Genomic DNA, 20,638 nt, shown 5'->3' with positions numbered 1-20,638 from the left:
TACATCATAGTATCCAATCAAATTATTCAGGTAAGACTGTCCCTTAACAAAACCATGCTGTGTCTGAGCTATAACTGAAGTCTTATCTAGATGATCCTGCAGTGCTTTTTTAACTAGTGCCTCCATTAATTTTCCTGGAACAGAAGTTAAACTCACAGGTCTATAATTACTTGTGTCAGCCATTGATCCTCCTTTGTGAATTGGGGTCACATTTGCACATCTCCAGTCTATGGGTACCTCCTCTGAGTCCAAAGCAGCTCTCATAATTATGGCTAAGGGTTTGCCCACTACCTTTGCTGCCTCCTTTAATATAACCGGATAGATCCCATCCACCCCAGGTGCCTTTTTTATGTTTATCCTCAACAATTTCTCCTCCACTTTCCTCTCAGTTATTACAAATTCCTTTAGCTCACTGTCAGAGTTTACTTCACCTCTGGCATTCCCCTTCCTGAATAACTTCTCATGTGTGAATGTAGATGCAAAATACTCGTTTAGTTTGTTAGCCACCTGAGCAGGATCCTCAACTGTTGAACCATCAATATCCAGTGGACCAATCTGATTCATCCCTTTCCTTCTAGAGTTTACATAGGTAAAGAACTCTTTTCTGTTTTTCTTTGCATCCTTTGCCAAGGGTTTCTCATAATCTGCCTTTGCCTGCCTAATCTCCTTTGTGACTTGGTTACAGGCCAGCTTATATCTATCATAGGCTTCCATGTCACCCATTAATTTATATGTATCCCGTGCATTTTCCTTCTCTGCCATATGTCTCATTAGTTCATCTGACATCCCTTTAGACCTAAACCTTGAACAATATTTCTTAGTTAGTATGTAAAGCCTAGTAGCTTCCAAGATAAGTTCTTTGAATGCTTCCCATTTTGAATTTGCTGTTGGTAACATCATCATCAGTTGGTCCCACTGTATAGAATTTAAATACTGTCTCAGACCATCGTAGTCGCCTTTACAAAAGGAAAAACTCTTCCCTTTACCCCTGATGGTAGTTACCTCTTTGAGTAAATCCCACTTCAGTACACTGTGATCACTGCCGCCTAGTGGTTCCTTTATCTGCAGATTCTTAATGCATGAAGAATTACTACTGATAATCAGATCAAGAGTATTACTAGCTCTAGTTGCCTCCCGAACATGCGGATGTCGAAAACAATCATCCAATAAATCCACAAAAGCCTTGCTAGTGTATGAGTGACCAATCCACAAATTCCAGTCAATATCTGGGAAATTAAAATCCCCCATTATAAGACTCTCCGATTTACTGGCCCACTCTATTTCCCTCTTTCCGCAGTTTGAATTTATGTCCCTTCAGGTGAGCAATCTCAGCAAGAAGAAGAATCCCATCAGCATTGAGCTTGCTCAAACCGTTCAAATCCCTTTACACCTCAAATAGATAACCTCATAGGTGCCTAGTCTCCAGACAATGCAATTTGTAGAACTTAAGTCTTTCTTGGTAAGAGCAACCTTTTGTTCTACTCACCAATTTTATTGCCCTTCTCTGTACTTGTTCCAGCAGCTCTACATCCTTCCTAAGATGAGGCCTCCAGACTTGTGTGCAGTACACAAGGTGTGGTTTGACCATTGCCTTGTACAAGGGGACAATCACCTCCTTATCTCTGCCAGCAAAATTTCTGTATATCATTGACAAAACCCCATGACCTGCCCTGGCAGCCTGTCTGCATTGCTCAGAAAAGTTCATATCTGATTGCACAATTACTCCTAATTCTCTACTACTCTGAGTGTAGTACCACACAGTTTGTACATTATTTTGGGGTTACTGCAACCCATATGCAGTACTTTACATTTGTCAACATTTAACTTCAGTTCCCCCCTCCCAGCCCATCTGCTCAAATTTTATTATCCTGTTGCTGTAGTATACTATCATTACTGTCATTAACAATCTTGCCAACTATTGTCTGCAAACTTAGACATCAACCCTGATATACCTTCATCAGTATCATTGATAAATACAGAAAACAACACTGGGCCCAACACCGAACTCTGGGGGACTCCACTAATAACATTAGTCCACGAAGAGCAGTGTCCATTGATTACCACTCTTTTTCTTCTCCCACCCAACCATCCTTTTATCCATTGCAGCAACTTGCCCTCAATGCCATACTTCATACTTCTCCAATTTGTATGCAAGTAGTCTTGCATGTGCAACAGTATCAAAAGCTTTCCTAAAATCCAAGTATATGATATCAAAATTATTTTTTGCATCCAGTTCCTTTGTGACCACATCATAGTATCCAATCAAATTTATCAGTTAAGATTTCCCCCTAACAAATCCATGCTGTGTCTGAGCTATAGCTACAGTCTTGTCTAGTTGATCCTGCAGTGTTTCTTTAAGCAGCAAATCCATTATTTTCACTGGAAGAGAAGTTAAACTAACCTGTCTGTAATTACTTGTGTCATCCTTTGATCCCCCTTTGTGAATTGGAGACACATTTGCACATCTTCAGTCCATGGGGACCTCCCCTGAGTCCAAGGAAGCTTTTATAATTATGGTTAAGTGTTTTCTTACTTCCTTTGCTGCCTACTTTAATATAACTGGATAGATCCCATCCACCCCAGGTACCTTTTTTATGTTCAACATCAACAATTTCTCCTCCCCTTTGCTTTCAGTTATCGTTTAAATCATTTAGCATCTGCTAGAGTTTGATAAGCTTCTGGCTTCCACTTCCCTACAGACCTCCTTATGTGTGAATGTTGATGCAAAATACTCATTAAGTTTGTCAGCTATCTCAGCAGGTTCAACAACAATCAAACCATCGATATCAAGTGGACCAATCTGATTCATCCTCTTCCTTCTAGAGTTTACATAAATAAAGAAGTGTTTGCTGTTTTTCTTATCATCCTTTGCCAAACATTTCTCATAACCTGCCTTGGCTTGCCTAACCTCCTTTGTGACTTGCTTACAGACTAGCTTATATCTGCCATAGTCTTCTGTGTCACCTATTAATTTATATGCATCCCATCCATTTTTCTTCTCTGCCACGAGCCTAATTAGTTTATCTGCCATCCATTTAGGCCTACACCGTGAACAGTATTTCGTAGTTGGGACAAAAAGCGTATCAGCTTTCAAGATTAATGAAATTCCTTGAATGCTTCCCATTTAGAATTTGCTCTTGGTAACATCTTCAATTGATCCCATTGTATAGAATTTAAAAACTGTCTGAGACAACTGTAGTCACTTTTACGAAAGCAAAAACCCTTCCCTTTACCCTTGATGGTTGTTACATCTTTAAGTAAATCCCACATCAACACACCATGGTCACTGCCATCTACTGGTTTCTATATCTGCAGATTCTTAATGCATTAAGAATCGCTGCTGATAATCAGATCAAGAGTATTACTCCCTCTAGTTAACTCTCGAACAATTTCTCGAACATTTGTGTGAAAATATGGCTGATTCTGAACAGTTGTGAAGCTGTTTGTATTTTGTATCTTGGCCATTTCTGTCTTAATAAATTACTTTATGAATGATAAAAAATTAATAATAAAATTAACAAAATAAAGTAAATCGTAATGAGCAGACACCTTTCCTAATAAGGAAAAAAAAAAAAAAAAAACCACACAAATAAGGAGACACATACCATTATTACATTAAGAAGCTATCTACCATTACATATTAATGTTTATGTGTCTGCTTAAAATTTTTTTTTTTTTTTTTATTAAATCAAAGAAAAAGCCATATGTGATATCACGGATTCATTAAGTTATGGTTTAACATATTTTTACCATGTGAACATATTTTTACAGCTACGGAAAGTATTTTTGGTTTCCTGGAACTATTGTTGCTGTATGCAAGCAAAAAAAAGTAAAGAAGGAAACATAACTGATTAACAACTGGAAATTAAAAAGATTTAAAAAAAAAAAAAGTGTCAACACTCATGCTAGGAAACATTCCACATAGATTTCAATGTAATGGCACTATTGCAGCCTGTTATAAGCAGGTTAGACTCCAAGCAGTAGTGATGAAATGGCTCATGGGTCACAGGGTAACACTTGCATTTGCCACTCCACATTTTATAGGGCTGCTTGCTTTCATATGGATCCATAAAATAAGTTTTCTTTTCATAAATGCAATGTAAAAAGTTAACAGCTGGAAAGCAAATCATGAAAATTATTGCATAATAACTAATATAATCTTATGCATTGCCACATTTCTAGGTAATTACTGTGAAAAATAATGCTATTTAATTTTTTATTTGCTTTGCTATTACTGAGTTTGTATCATAAGGTACAGAAATTGTTTAGTTAAAACTTGTTTAAGACTTTTGAGAATTTTAAAAAAGTCACTTGAAGCATTTAGATATTTGTCAAATTGTTGCATTAATCTGTACAGTGAGGGGCCATTTTATTAGATATACCTGCCTAATAGCTATTAGGCTTCTCTTTATCACTCTAACAACCTGTATTTGTCCTTGCATGGACCCAAAAAAAAGATGTCAAAAGTGTGCCCAAATATACTGTTCCAGATTCACTAATTTGCTTTCCACAGTAGTTGCAAATCTCTATTCTGAAGAGTTTGTTCCACTTGGATGGATATCTGCTGATACCTGGATCCATTTCTATACATTTCTGGCTTTACAACATTTTTTTGTTATCCCATTAGAAGGACCCATTTGCTGATGATTACGCTGCATTCACCAAGGTATGTTCCTTGGCAGAAAGAATTTCCAGGTAATCCCTGACATCCAAATTTTGCTTCACTAGTATTGAGAGGCACAACTTGCATCCTTTTAATATATGACTTTATGTGGACCTTGGAATGGTAAAAAGGAAAAAAAAAAAAAAAAAAAAAAAAACAATTAGCAGACACATTTTTAGTATGAATAAACATAAGAATATATGAACATAAGGAGACATGTACCTTTCGGACCACGACGACTAGCCTGCATTATTGACACCTGGAAGGATAGAACCATGCACTTGTGCTGTTCTCACCATGATATCTGGTCTGAACCAGACCATTCAAATGGTGCCTGATCTCTCAAATGAGCCAACATTTTTCTAGCCTTACAGTATTGATGTTCCTCACTTAACCATAGCTTCTTATTTTATTTTTTTCCTGACAGGGGAAGAACCCTGTCAGGAAAAAAAAATAATAATAAAACTTGCATATATAAATATAATCAGAAAAAACAATTATTTTTACCAATCTGTTTTGTTTTTGAATTTGATGTTCTTTTTCTCGTTGCCTCTTTCGTTTAGATGTTCCAGATTCATATTTTCATTGCATTATTAACTGCTAATTTAAACTAAATTTTAAGTTTTTATATCTCAACTTTTTATAGATTCTGAAATCTGTGGGTGATCTGAAATCAGTTTAAATAGTTTCCATGGAACAAATAAAATTTCCATGTAACCAATGGATTTCGAGAGGGTGCGCATTATTCGCACCTCTGCCCTTTAGGCAATAGAGCTGCTGCTGTAGAATACACGAATTAAGAACTAAAGGGATATTCCACAATTTAGTGATGTCTGTAACACATTTACAACTGACTGCCACATACTGTACCGAGAAGTCGTGCTGGTCAACTGCTTTCTTGTGTTCGTAGCCAGTGGAAAACATTAAGGCATATTCCTGACACGGATAATACGCCATGGTCAACTTGTGTTCTACTGTTACACCCTATTAGAGAAATAGGAGAGAAAGATTTTCCTTTATTCCAGAAATTAATCTGTTGTTTTTTTTGGATTTATTGGTGCAAGGGCTACTAAGGCCATAATGCACAATTAATCTGTTCTTTCCCAGAAATGAGTCATCCAAAATTTCAGTAAATTTCACCTGGCTCTGTTTACATGGTAGGTATAAGTAGGCCCTATTTTAGATCAGGGCATTAAAAAAATTATTACTCATTGTGTATGTAACAGGTTGCCCTCCATAAAGTATTCCCTCAGAAGAGTGCCAGATTAATTTTATTGAAAAAATGGGATGATTTTGGAGCTAAAATTCTAAATAAAACTTTTGCAGCTGTGAACTTGAAATTGTACATTTTCACTGAGAATACAGTAAAAAAAAAAAAAAAAAAAAAGGTAAAGTGCAGCCATTATCAACCCACTGCAGGATGGAAGCCTCCTCAACAATTCATGCTAAGTGAAATGGACCATAATCTGCCCTGCCACGCTGGTCCAGTGCGGGTTGGCAGATTGACCGTATTCAGCAGTCGGGAGCTTGAACCCTGGTCTACTCAAAGAGCGTGTGCTACTTAGGGAGCAGGAGTGCGTGTACTGCACTCCCGCTCCTCTGACCGCTTGGCGGTCAGGAGCGCCCTGAGAATATAGTACCAGCTCTTAATGTACCTCCCTCGTAAAAATAAATTATGAATTTTACTGCTTTTTGATAATTGTTTTGAGAGTTGTATATTTAATTATTCATTAAAAGTAAGCACTGTAGATATAAATGTGATGTTAGACATTTTTTTTTTTTTTTTTAAACATTCTCAATGATTATACTGGTCTTTCCAAACAGGGAAAAATTTAGTGTGAAATAATGGCTGCACTATGACAATTTAAAATTGGATAATAAGACACCCCCAAGAATGTTATAAAAACCTAAATCTGTGTGATTAAAGAAATCCCACTGTCATAAATTATTATTATTATTTTTTTTTTTTTTTGGAGTGGATTGTGCTTTTAGTGGATACTGGAAACCTGGGACTCTAGTTCAAAATGAATTTTTTGTGGTTCTTGCTTTTCTGCAGTTAAAAATTCAATCACTGTAAACTGATCAATTTTGACTGCACTGTCTATTTGAAATTTGATGAAAAAAATGCTCACTTAACTCTATAAAAAGCCAATGAAACTGAACTGTTCATTTCTTGTTATGAGTTATCATTGCTGGTGTGTTAAAGTGTATGTACATCCGTTTCCTCACTGAAAACTGTCATGTGCCTGCATTTTAATTGAAAAACTCTTGCTCAATTAAAAAAAATTTATTCACTGATTATATTGTTGGAATTCAGGACAATGTTTTTGAACATCTTCAGACAAATTGATAATTGTAAATGAACTGCCAGATTGGAGATTAAAAACAGGGTGAACATGCGGAATAGATAGTATGATAACATTATGTTTTCAAATAGGTGGAGTAAGTAAGACTTGTATTGAAAGTTCTGATTGCCAGTCCAGATCCAGAAATTAAGTCAGAAGTTGTCAGTAAAAGAACATCTAAATATCTTTGGAATTTTTTATAAGCATAACTGTATGGTAAGTGATATTAAATAAGGTGAAATATAACAAGAAAAATGTTGAAAAATCTCACATAGACACATTTGTGGTCTTAAAGCATTTAAACTTTGCAGGGGCCTCCAATGTGTAACTTACAAGTGACATGTGACTAATGGAGCTAATCCGAGTGGTTTGCAGAGTCATCTCGAGCATTTCCTGAAACTTCTTGCTTAGGGTTTCCCTAAAGGTAATACATTTCTTCTAAATGGGGAGGGAAAAACATCTGTTTTAGCTTTCACAAGAAAGAAGTGGAGGTTAAAGTTCAGGAAGGTGTGCAGTGTTGTCTAACACATAAATGTGGCTCGTCGACAAATGGTTAGGACTGTTTGATCCAAAGGATTGCTTCTTTTTTTTAGCAGATATTGTCCAGATAAGGAAATTTTAAAATGTCCTACATGTCTTAGAGCAATGTAAAGACTCAAATATAATTTTGGAATTTTAAGATATTGACTGTCAGTAAAAAAGGGATTTGGCTTATAGAAAACTTTAAAAAAAAAATTTATTTTATTTTTTTTTTTGTTTTGGAATTTTAAACAGTTATTGATTTGAAAAATAGGAATGATGCAAATCTTATCGAACATTCCAAATATCATGTGGGTTTTTGTAAAAGACAACAATTTCTCTTGATGTCAATGGAAGTGGTTTGCTAAAGGAATTAAAAGTGTTTTGAAATGTCTTTCCTCTCAACTGAGGAATAGAAGAAGAAAAAGAAAAATATTTAAAATTAATTTCTAAAGAAAATAGAGGTCATGTATCCTAATTGATGTGTAGTATCAAGAATAGAACTAATGAGAAAAAAAACCAATGTTCTTGTTTATACTCTGGCATTGCCACCAGGTCAATAAAGTTTACAGTAAATCATCAATACAAACATTAATTGTATTTAGCAGTCATGGGCTTGAACCCCGGTTCACTCAAAGAGCGCATGCTATTGCACCCTCGCACCTGACCACTTGGCTATGTCAGGCCTGGCAACTCTGGTAACTGTTGCTTAAACTAAATAAAATTTCTCAAAATTAAAACTGATTAAAAGTTTTTTGTATTTCAACAAAAAAGCCAAATGTTTGACAGCAGTCTCAGTGATATCTATAGAAAATGAGTTGTGAAAAGAAATAAATTTCCCAGATGGTATAGAAAATTTGATTTGAAAAAGAAGTTAGATAGGTTACTTGGTAATGTGAATCTTATTTATACTTATGCTGTATGTGCATAAATAATTTTAAGATGTATACAAAGTCTTGAAAATAAAAATATTTATTTATTTGTTGTATTTTTTAAAAAAACAGACTGCATTATTTTTTTCAAGGGCCTTGCAAAACTTTCTGCCAGCCCTGGCCATAATTGATCATTTAAACTTTATTGATCATTTAAACTTTATTGATCATTTAAACTTTTAGAAGTGCATATCCTAAATTCCAAACATACTCAGCCAAAAGTAAGTCCTAAACCACCGCAAATCTGAATTAGTCAAATGTTTGAACACACAGTCATGCAGAGACCCCTTAGTTTGACTTTTATAATATTCACTGCAGGTGGCGCAGTGAATATTATATAGAGACTAGGGTAATTTCATCTGCATAACCACTTGAGAAATTATTGCTAGCCAGAATTTGGATGTACCAAACACCATCCACTCTCAAAATTCATTCAGTATGCTACTGGATTGCATAGAATGGAATGAATGCTGTAGTTTGCAGTGAAGAACATTGAGAATATTCTTAGAATTATAGCCAGGACCTTCTAGTTACTCCATTGCTGTCAGTTGGAACTTCTTTAGTATCTCACCTCTGATAACTGTACAGCTAAGTTGTCATTGTGGAAAGATCAAAAATAAAACTTAAAAAAAAAAAAAAAAAAAAAAATGAAACCTGTGAAAATATTCAAAAGCATTGTTACTCTGAAATACACTTCAGATAGGATATCTGTATTAAATCACCAAAAATAGTGCATTAAAAAAGGGGAAAAAATGGAAAAAATAATCAAATATGAGATGGCAAGAAGTTAACCCCACTCTTGTAAGTCAATTGCTATGCGCGTGCGCACGCGCGCTTGAGAGATCAGTGGTAGTTATAACTTGAGTAGTGCTCACTCCTGAATGGTTGGGAGAGTTTTACTTTGCCTAAGTTCCAAGTAGTAGTAGTAGTAGTAGTCGTATAGTGCCAAATGATGCAAGAAAGCAAGCTTACATAGCATCAGCCAAAAAAAAAAAAACCCACCATTCACCCATCCTTACCCTCCAAGAATTTGTCTAGTTCTCTTTTTAATTTATTCAACCTATCCACTTCCACAACAACAACAACAACAGATAGACTCCTGTTCCAACAATCAACCACCCGCTGGCTGTAGGCAAACCTCTACACATTTATTCTGCAACCATCCTTCCTCAATTTGAATTCGTGCCTCCCTTCCTCGTGTGTAGTCTTAGCAAGTGGAAGAATACCATTAACATTCAACTCTAAATCCATTCAAGCCTTTCTCTAAACACCTCAATCAGATCTCCCTACAGGTGCCTGGTCTCGAGATGCTGCAATTTGCAGAAATGAAGCCTTTCTAGGTAAGAGCACTCTTTTGTTCCCTTCACTAATCTGGTTGCCCTTCTCAGCACCCATTTCAGCAGATCTGCATTCTTTCTAAAATGAGTCCTCCAGATCTGTGTACAGTACTCAAAATTCAGCATAACCATGGCTTTATATAAAGGGATAATCACCTCCTTATCCCTGCTAGCAAAGTTTCTGTATATAACACTAGCCAACAAAAAATATTTTTTGTCATCCCTCTGCAATGAAAATATGAATCTGGAGGAAATGAATGCACTGATTACAAAAATCACTATGAAAAAGTCTCTATCACATCTATATCAAAAGATATACCAACGTTTAATATTAAAATAAAAGGATATATGTGTGTGTGTGTGTGTGTGTCTAATTTAAGTTTGTAATACAAGTGTAAAAAAATATTGTACATTCTCTAGAACTCATTTAACTTCAGAAAAATTATCACGAATCATAGCAAAATAGTTATATATCAATAATATAACTATTTTGGCTAATCAGCATACCTGTAATTTTCCTTAAAAAATGTTTGCTACCAAGAGATTTTCTCTTGTATTCCTGCTTTCTCTCCCTCACAAGGAACCAGCAGTAATCTTCCATCATTATAGGATCCCAGCAACCTTGGTACCGTTTTTCCATTGTGGAAATATCTTGATGAAACTTCTCCCCTTGTTCATCACTCACATCTCCCAGATTTTCAGGGAAAAATTCCAGATAGGAATGAAGAAAATAAATTTTCAACATTTGAGAGCCCATGTTTTTGTACAACTCAAGTAAATTACATACTAGCATTTCATAGATTTCTTCATTCCTGTTACCCAAAAAACCATGTACTACTGCCAAAGATGGTTCTTACCAAACCACAGAAACTGCAGAAGGTAATGCTTTGAGTTTACCCTGTAACCATTTGAGGTTACCATGTAACCAAAAATTATCTGGATTTGATCCAGATAATTTTTGTTATGTTTATATATGTAGAAGACTAATTATGTTCATTACAAGAAAATCAAGGCCAGAATTGAATGCTAAAATTAAAAGAATTAGCTTATATCTGTTAAAATAAATCAGTATGTCATTCATTACTGGCATAGAGGCCGACTGGGTAGCCGGGTGGGTAAAGTGCCTGCCTGGCAACCCAAAGGTCGTGGGTTCGATTCCCGCCTCGGGCTTGGATCAAGTACTGCAAAAACCTTTGGGAGGTGCATTATGGCCACAGAAGCCTATGCGCCAACAACTACCAAAAAAAAAAAAAAATGGCATAGATTATGCAAAATTGTCTTATTTTTTCATAAAATGTAACTCCCTCTAATAACTGTGATATGATGTGAAACTATCATCGTGATTTTCAAAAGCTACACAAAAAAATTGGTTAAAAACAGCATTTAAGTTCTTGGAGGTAAAAATCGTGTTGGCTAGTTAATTGACAAAACCCTGGGAGCTGCCCTGACAGCATGTCTGCACTGCTCAGAGGATTTCATGTCTGACTGCACAGTAACCCCAAGTATTTTTCAGGTGCCTCCATAGCCATGCGGGAAGGAGCAGCAGTGCGTAGCACACGCTTCTTGATTAGACCGGGGTTTGAGCCCATCACTACCAAATACGGAGGATGCGGAAAGGTCAGGGAATGACCACCGCATATCCTGGAGCAATATGGCCTTAGTTGCTAATGCTCCTAAAAACCAAAACAACAACAAACAAACAAGCCCTTTCTCAGTCCATCAACACAATTTTCCTAGAAGCTTGTTGCAGTAGCTCACCCTGAATATTATTATTAACCACCCTGCCAACTTTTGTATCATCTGCAAACTTAGACATTAAGCCCGATATACCTTCATCAGTATGATTGATAAATATTATAACAGCAATGAGCTCAACACTGAATCATGGGGAACTGCACTAATAACATTCATCAGTCTGTGAAGAGCAGTGCCCATTGATAACCACTCTCTGTCTTTTTCCACTTAACCATCCCTTTATCCCTAGAAGAAACTTGCCATTAATGCCAGTTTCTCCAGTTTGTGCATTAGTCTTTTATGTGCAACAGTATTAAAAGCCTTCCTGAGTTTTAAGTATATGATGTCAAAATAATTTTTTTCATCCAGTTCCTTGGTCACTTGATCGTAGTAACCTATCAGATTGGTTAGACAAGACTGCTTCCTTGACAGATCCACGCTGTGATTGCAGTATAATTGCATGCCTGACCAAATGTTCCTGCATTACTTGTTTAACCAGTGATTCGATCATTTTCCCTGGAACAGATGTTAAGCTAGCAGGTGTAATTATTCATGTCTCCTTTCGATCCCCTTTATGAATTGGGTTACATTCGTGCATCTCCAGTCCATTGGGACCTCCTCTGAATCCAACGATGCTCCCATAATTATGGCTAAGGATTTTCTTACCTCTTTTACTGCCTCCCTTAATAAAATTGGATAAATTCCATCCACTCCAGTTGCCTTTTTTATGTCCATCTAAGATTTCCATGGAAAATTTGGCATTTAATATGTGGCTGTCTTCTAATTTAAACTGAAACATTACTACAGCTTACATAATGTGTAATTTATATTTTTCACTTAATTTAATTTGTATTTTGCATTATTTGGCTCAGTTTTGTGAGATAGTGGTGTACCTGAACTGACAACTGCGTTTGGCCAATGTTTTTTTGAAAACTGTAATTATGATAATGTGCCTGCATATTGGAAATATCAGAGCAGCCATATCTGACAGATGTAGAGCAATGTATTTTTACAGGCAGTTTTTTTGTTAATTGATTAAGTAAACTATTTATTATATTTAACTCTCTTGTGTCGTAGATGATTTTAAAAGGAATTTTGAAGAAAGAGCCAACTTTGGAATATGAGGAGAGAAAACTAATGTCATGTCCATATTTTAAAATACTTCCTAAATTTAGTTTGCTGATGAACTATTATATGCAAAGATACTATTGTGTGATAATTTTGAAGTGGATTCGTTCTGCAAACTAAAGGTGTTGAATTTCTAGCCTGTGTTATGATCTCATATTTGGGGGTGGGGATATGCTCTATCACGGAATGCCGAATTTATGTATTACAATTCATGCTCCAAATCAGGAACAGTATTCTATATCACTATGTACCTGTGTTTGTAATATAGATTTATTTTCATATACATGAACTGTAATACAAATATTGGCCAGAATGCATAGATTCCGGTGAATAAATGTATTCAGCAAAGATCATTGTTTTACGAGAGTCAAATTTCAAAAATCTATGCTGTTATTTTCTTGTTCAGGAGTATATTTTAGTCTTGGCTGGAATGGAATGATAAGAATATTGCTGGAAAATAATTCAATTCTTTGAATTATTTGTTTGGTGTTAATGAATGTTTTCAGTGGCAGTTAAGTATCTGCTAAAGATTCTGACATACATCTAAGCCTATGGGAATTCCAAAAATCTGTTTAAACATTTTCGGAATTGTGTCTGAAACACTTGGCTAATAATAAAAAGAAATATTTATATTACTTATGTTACATTATATTAAATTTATGTTGATCATAATAAATAAAAAATAAAATAAATGGACATTAAGAGTGTAAATTGAGCAAGGAAGTGGAGATAACCTCTGAATCTGTCCAGCACCAGGTTAGGAAAGCAAAAGCTGCATTATGGGAGTTATGTATAACTCCTATTATCTCTGGTCCTATACCAGATGTACTGGAATAAGATCAGATCTCATATAACAGGCCTGCCTTGTTACACCACATCTGGTTCAGAGAGGCCTTATATATATAAGCATGATTGACCTGTGATAAAACATTGATTGTTTTACATTTTAGCTTATTATTGTTTGGTTCAAGATAGTAAAAAATTTTATTGATTTACCTTATTTTATGACCATTTGGAATTATTAATAAAAAGTGAGCAAATGCTAAGTGAAATATTGAAACATTTAACTTCATTTTGGATCAAATTATATGACTTTGAAGTATTTGGATAATAGTTGTAATGCCGTGAAGGTCTTGGAGGTCTAGTCAGGTTCTGTAATGTGCATTAAGAACAAATTTAAACATCAAGCAAACTGCTACATGTAATACTAAATGTAATACATGTAATAGCAATATTACTCAACTTAGGTGAGAAAGGTTTTTAGTTTAATAAACTCCATATAACACATTTAGATTTGATATATTTTGGTAGTTGATAAATTGGCAGCATGAGCAATTTAATGTTGATAACCCTCAAAGATCAATAAAATCTGTGTGCAGGTAGTTCCCGACTTTGCAAGTTAATTCGTTCCTAGTGCTTGTAAAGCAGGAATTCATTACCCATAGACATAATGTTAAAAATAGGGGTTATGTTCTCAACAATGAAATTAGTTAGCTAATTAGTTTATGTTTAAACAACGATTGATTTATCCAAAGAAAGGAAAACGTAGCCTGTAAAATCAAGCAAATTATAATTATAAAGAAATTATTTATGATTTACAAATGTTAAAGAATGTTTATTCTTCATCATCAACTAAATGCACACTTGTTGGCACTCATTGGTTTGTTGCACAAAGAGTCTTCTTCAGAAATGCTTCAAGAGGCGTTTGTTTCCAAGATAATCTTCTCTTTTCTTTATAAATTTCAATAGCATGCATAAGCATTTTTTAGCGCAACGCACAAATTGCAACTAACATGATTTGTGTGGAGTAACAAGTTTACAAAGCTTAAAAAAAAGGAATGAAGAGAAGATTCTGAAAATTTATTTGTTTTTTATACGATTGAAGATTTCAGTAAAGGGAAGCACATTTCACCAACATAAAAAAAAACCACACAATTCCAGCTATCAATATTTTTGCAAATGCAATAACGTGGAGTTTACTACCCGTTTATAATTGCTTGCAATAACAGAAAAGCCCAATAAACCGGAAAGTGCAAATTGTTTTTATTGTTTTATGGTCGTGACCTCGAGAAATGTGCTTTAGAAAAATATCACAAATCGTTCAAAATTGGTTCTTATAACAGAACATACAGTATGATAACAATGAAAGTTTAGTGCATTTTAATGATTTGAGTTATATAGCAAAGGTTTCAACTTCCGGAGTCGTGGAACGAATTACCAAAAAACAATGTGTTATTGGGTTCACATTACGATATTTTCACAATACGGTGTCTGGAATGGATTGTAAAGCGTGGTACACTGTATTGTATAGCTACATGCGCATGATTTGAAATGCTGTATTTATGAATGCTTAACATTCATTTTTTTAATGTTCATATTTTCGATTTTGTTTTTGATACTTGAAACTTAAAAATAAAACTTGTAAACCCGGGAACTGCCTGTATACTTCAACATGAACATCCTAAAGATATTGATGGCTGAAACCTCGTCAACAAGGAGATGATAATGAAACTGTCATTAGTTAGAGAGCTAACTAATGACAGTTAATAATAACTAACTAACTAATATCAACCTGCCAACTGTCATTAGTTAGCAGGTTGATACTGGTAGGTTTAGTAAGTACTCACATTTTTTAAGCAAGACTTAGGATTTTCAGATTCTTTTTTCTATTTGTACTAATTGAAAACAAACAGTAGCAGCTATAGAAAAGCCATTCTATCCTATAAATTTCTAAATATTAGGAATCCATTGTTATCATTGACATACCTGAGGGTCAGCATTTTGTTTGATGTCAGCTAATATTATATAGAATGTTTAAAACATTGCTTATTTTCAGTCATCAAAAAGGTTAGGTTTTGTGAAATAGCAAGGTTGGTTGCCTTTTCACTAAACCCACTTTTGTTTTTATTTTTTATAGAAACTTCCTAAAATATAAGCCACACTATAATATAAGATTTGTTTAGAAGTGATGAAAATAAAGATTGTCAGACTCGCATGAAATCAGTTAGTTACTTTTCATTTATAGCAGTAAGTGCCTTAATGAGATACAAAGCCATCATCAAGAAAATGGGTACCTTGATGAACTAGCAGATCTAATTTCTGCTAGTACTTCTGACATGACTTCCCTGTCCACCAAGCCTGATAAGTGTGCCATACTTCAAAAAACAGTCAATCAGATATGTAGAATAAAGCAACAAGGTAGGCTATCAGTATTACATTATAAGAATATGTATAATTGATAATTTAATTTTATTTTCATATGCTTGAAAGGATCCTAGTTTCATTAACTGTGCTTATGTGTTGTGTTTCCTTCTGTCCCTTTTTCGGACATGAATACAGCCATCTCTGCTATTGTGCTTGTTTCGCCAATGCGAATTGGCTGTAACGTAATTGATGAATGGGTGAACACTGTTTGTAAAATGTGAACTTTTGCATATGTGTGTTGGCTTTTACATGATTTCATCCCTAACACTTAAGATTCATGGTGCACAGAGGAATACAGATTTATACCTACAGACTCTCTGCATCAACACCACATGCTCAGTTGACTTGTGCTTTGTTGTGAAGTGCTTGTTGAGAGGTACTCCACAATTTTTAATTTTTTTTTGAAAATTTTTCTGTGTTATGCATAAATATGGGAGGAAAAAGTGACAAGAATGTTTACAGGAAGCATTCTAGTGATCAAATTGCTGGCGGTGAATGTAAAATAAAAGCTATAACACTTGAAGAGAAGCTAGTTATAAAGCGTTTTGAACATAATGAAAGGATATGTGACATCATTTGTGCAACAGCAATAAGGGAATCTACGTTACGCACCATTAGAAAAAATGGCAAAACAATTAAAGCAAGCTTTATTGCTGGAACAAGCCTGAGTGCTAGCAAATCTGTGAGTTCATGGCCAAAGAAAGTTGAGGAGATGGAGCATTTTCTAAATGTGTGGATAGATCAAATGAAAAAGCAATCTGTGCCAAGCCTTTCTCACCATTAAAGAGAAAGCCTTATCAATTTATGAAGATATTAAGGAAAAAGCTGAAAATCCTGCAGAAGTTCTTTCCTTTAGTGCTAGTAGTGGCTGGTTTTAAGAACTGCTATGCTTTCCATAACGTAAATTGATGTCGCGAAGCATAGCAGTTCTCACTTCCGGTGCACACCTTAGATCAAATTTTCAATTTTGATAAAACAGGTTTGTTTTTGAAGTGAATGCCATCAAGAGCCTACATTTCTTAGAATGAAGAATAAGCCCTAGGCTATTAGCATTAGTAGAGGCATACGATGCAAGAAAGTGTGCTTATGCAGCATCTGCCAAAAAAAAAAAAAAAACCTCCCATTTCACCCTTCCATTCGTTCCAAATGCCTGTCCAGCTCAGCCTTAAATTTATTTAGGCTATTAGCTTCCACAACAAAAGATGGAAGCCTGTTCCACCAATCAACTACCTGCTTTAAGGCTGCAAAGGATCATATGACTGTGATGTTAGGTTCCAGTGCTAGTGGAGACATAAAGCTGAAGCCTGTGGTGATGTACCAGTCTGCCAACCCATGAGCCCTGAGAGGATACTTTGTCTACCCTAGGTGTCTACTTTAGGTCAAGCAAAATAGGTTAGACGATGGGGTAAATTTTTTCTGATCTTATTGTTGATGTTTTCAAAGGGGTTTTTAAAAATTACTGCAAGAAAAAAAATTGGATTTCAAGATTCTCCTCATTTTGGATAATGTGCTAAGCCATCACCATTGCTGAGCTTTCTGAAAACATCAGTCTTATTTCTACCGCCAAAGACAACCTCTAGCCTTCAGCCCATGGACTACTGTGTGATAGAAGCTTTTAAAACTTTTATTTTAGGCTCACATTTAAGAAGTTGATTGCAACTTCTGAAAGGGATAATAAGGAAAGTGTTCTTGAATTTTAGAAGGCTTTAACATCAAGAACGTCATTGAGGAGGCCTGGGGTGATGTCAATGAGGACTGCTTGCATGCAGTTTGGTGGAAGATTCTTTCAGATTTTATTCATGATTTTAAAGGGCTAAACAATTAAAGGGTACGGTGATGGGCATGTTGTTGTTTTGTATATTTATCAGTGATATTGATGAAGTTATATCAGGCTTAATGTCAAAGTTTGCAGGTGATACAAAGGTTGGCAGGGTTGTTAATTGCTGCTGTGTATGTACTTCTTATCTAGTTATTAATAACCCATTAATAACCCATTAGTGGACATTTCTCTCTAACGGACACATTCTTGTTCCCCATGGCTGTCCGTTAAAGGGAAGTTTCACTGTACAGTATATCATTGACAAAACCCCATGACCTGCCCTGGCAGCCCGTCTGCATTGCTCAGAAAATTTCATATCTGACTGCACAATTACTCCCAGGTCTTTTTCATTTTCTACCACCTTAAGTGTAGTACCACAAAGTTGGTACGTTTCTCTGGGGTTAACCCATATGCAGTACTTTGCATTTGTGAAGGTTAAACTTCAGTTGTCACTTCTTAGCCCATCTGCCCATATTTTCTAGATCCTGTTGCAGTAGCACGCTGTCATTAACAACCCTGCCAACCTTTCTATCATCTGCAAACTTTGAAACTAAGCCTGATATACCTTCATCAATGTCATTGATAAATATACAAAACAACAGTGGACCCAACACCGAACCCTGTGGGAGTCCACTAATGACATTAGTCCACGAAGAGCATTTTTTGCATCCGGTTCCTTTGTAACCACATCATAATATCCTATCAAATTTGTCAGAAAGACTTTCCCTTAACAAACCCATGCTGTGTCTGAATTATTGCTGCAGTCTTGTCTAGATGATCCTACAATGCATCTTTAACCAGTGACTCCATTATTTTACCCGGAATAGAAGTTAAACTAACTGGTCTGTAATTACTCGTGTCAGCCTTTGATCGCCCTTTGTGAATTGGGGATACATTTGCACATCTCCAGTCTGTGGGGACCTCCCCTGAGTCCAAGGATGCTCTCATAATTATGGCTAAGGGTTTGCTTAGTTGCTTTGCTGCCTCCTTTAATATAATTGGATAGATCCCATCCATCCCAGGTGCTGTTGTTATTTTTGTTGTTTGGTTTTTAGGAGCATTAGCAACTAAGGCCATATTGCTCTGCGGATATGCGGTGGTCATTCCCTGACCTTTCCCCATCCTCCATATTTGGTGGTCACGGGCTCGAACCTCGGTCTAATCAAGAAGCGTGTGCTACGCACTGCTGCTCCTGCCCACCTGGCTACGACCCCAGGACCCTTTCTTATGTTTAACTAACAATTTCTCCCTTACTTTGCTCTCAGTTATTACAAAATCATTAAGCACCCTGCTACAATTTGATAACCTTCTGCCGTTTTCAAACCTTAATAACTCCTCATGTGTGAATGTAGATTCAAAATACTCAATTCAGTTTGTTTGCTGTCTGAGCAGGATCGTCAACAGTCGAACCATCGATATCAAGTGGACCAATCAGATTCATCCCCTTCCTTTTAGAGTTTATATAAGTAAAGAAATCCTTGCTGTTTTTCTTTGCATCCTTTGCCAAAGATTTCTCGTAATCTGCCTTCGCCTGCCTAACCTCCTTTGTGACCTGATTACAGACTAGCTTATATCTGCCATAGGCTTCTGAGTCGCTTGATAATTTAAATGCATCCGATGCATTTTTCTTCTCTGTCACGAGTCTCATTAGTTCATTTGATAACCATTTAGGCCTAAACCTTGAACAATATTTCTTAATAGGTATGAAACTTTTAGTAACTTCCACGATTAATTCCTTGAATGCTTCCCACTTAGAATTTACTGTTGTAACATCGTCAGTTGATCCCACTGTACAGAATTTAAAAACTGTCTGAGACCACTGTACTCACCTTTACAGAAGCAAAAACACTTTCCCTTATCCCTGATGGTAATTATATCTTTAAGTAAATCCCACATCAGTAGACTGTGATCACTGCTGATAACCAGATCAAGAGTATTACCCTCTCTGGTTGCCTCTCGAACATGCTGCTGCAGAAATGCTGGGGTAGCACAGGTTTAATTTATTGGCAGTGCATCATTTTCAAATTTGAAATTTTTGTGGACAAGTATGCAGTTTTTCTTGGTTTAATTAAAGATAAAGAAATAGATGGTTTGCAGCATCACCCGTATTAGTAGAGTAATAATCTAACAGATGCCATTATGAAAGCAGAAAGTATCGATGTCCAGTGGTCCTTGGTTGGAGAACTGACAAGTGCACAAGGGAAATATAACATTATCCCAAGTCATGCTTGGCATTTTAACAATTCCTATAGCAATGCTGAGTGTGAGAGAATATTCAGCTAGGTGAGGAACAACAGATGTCAAGTTCAGATCTTCTGATGAAGTTTTGAAAATGCCCTTGACAGTGCCAACTTAATATAATTTTACAGTTAAGAAGAATTCACTTCTTTGAGTGCTTTTAATTTACTCTCATACAAATTTCTGTCAGTAGCATATGGTGCATTATGTCCATTGCAACCCTTGAACCATTAATCCTCGGTAATAATAATAACAATAGCAAACTAATTGACACTTTTTCCATGGGTTATACAATTTCAGGGAAAATATCCAGTACAGATGATGCTGTCATTACGTTTCAGCACTCTGTCATTTCTAAATATGTAATTTTTAAATAAGCATTGTGCAAATAGTTTCTCAACAATATTATATCTAAAGGGAAAGGACAGTAATCGATCGATATTTGAAACATTGGGGGGAATGTGTATATGCGAAAAATATTTTTGTCCATCTATGTTAATTTTTCGGCTGTTGTAATGAAGTCTCTAATCCTAAGCACCCCCAAAAATTATGATGTATTGTTTGATGGGGAGAAATTATTTCAGAGAATGGAAGAAGAATGAATAAAGTTGTTTAAGTGAGCTCGGAGTTGGAATCTAAATTGATACAAGGTTCGTATGTAGACATTTGAATTAGTTTGGAGGAGAGTTTTGAACTCAGAAATGCTAATCCAGAAGAGT

General features: G+C 35.7%; 1 protein-coding gene across 1 annotated transcript in view; it reads left to right on the top strand.

The window, feature by feature from the left end:
* LOC150085504 (uncharacterized) overlaps positions 1 to 20,638 on the top strand; it is a 934,283-nt gene that overhangs the window by 464,492 nt on the left and 449,153 nt on the right. Inside the window, exon 6 of the mRNA XM_090374582.1 lies at positions 15,684 to 15,856. Within this exon, the coding sequence (XP_090230708.1) occupies positions 15,684 to 15,856 (173 nt within the window). The remainder of the gene's footprint in view (positions 1 to 15,683; positions 15,857 to 20,638) is intronic.

The sequence above is a fragment of the Mastigoproctus giganteus genome, chromosome 5 (genome assembly GCF_048544385.1).
Source record: "Mastigoproctus giganteus isolate SK-2022 chromosome 5, ASM4854438v1, whole genome shotgun sequence".
Classification (NCBI taxonomy): domain Eukaryota; kingdom Metazoa; phylum Arthropoda; class Arachnida; order Uropygi; family Thelyphonidae; genus Mastigoproctus; species Mastigoproctus giganteus.
This window is presented reverse-complemented; position numbering and strand designations above follow the sequence as displayed.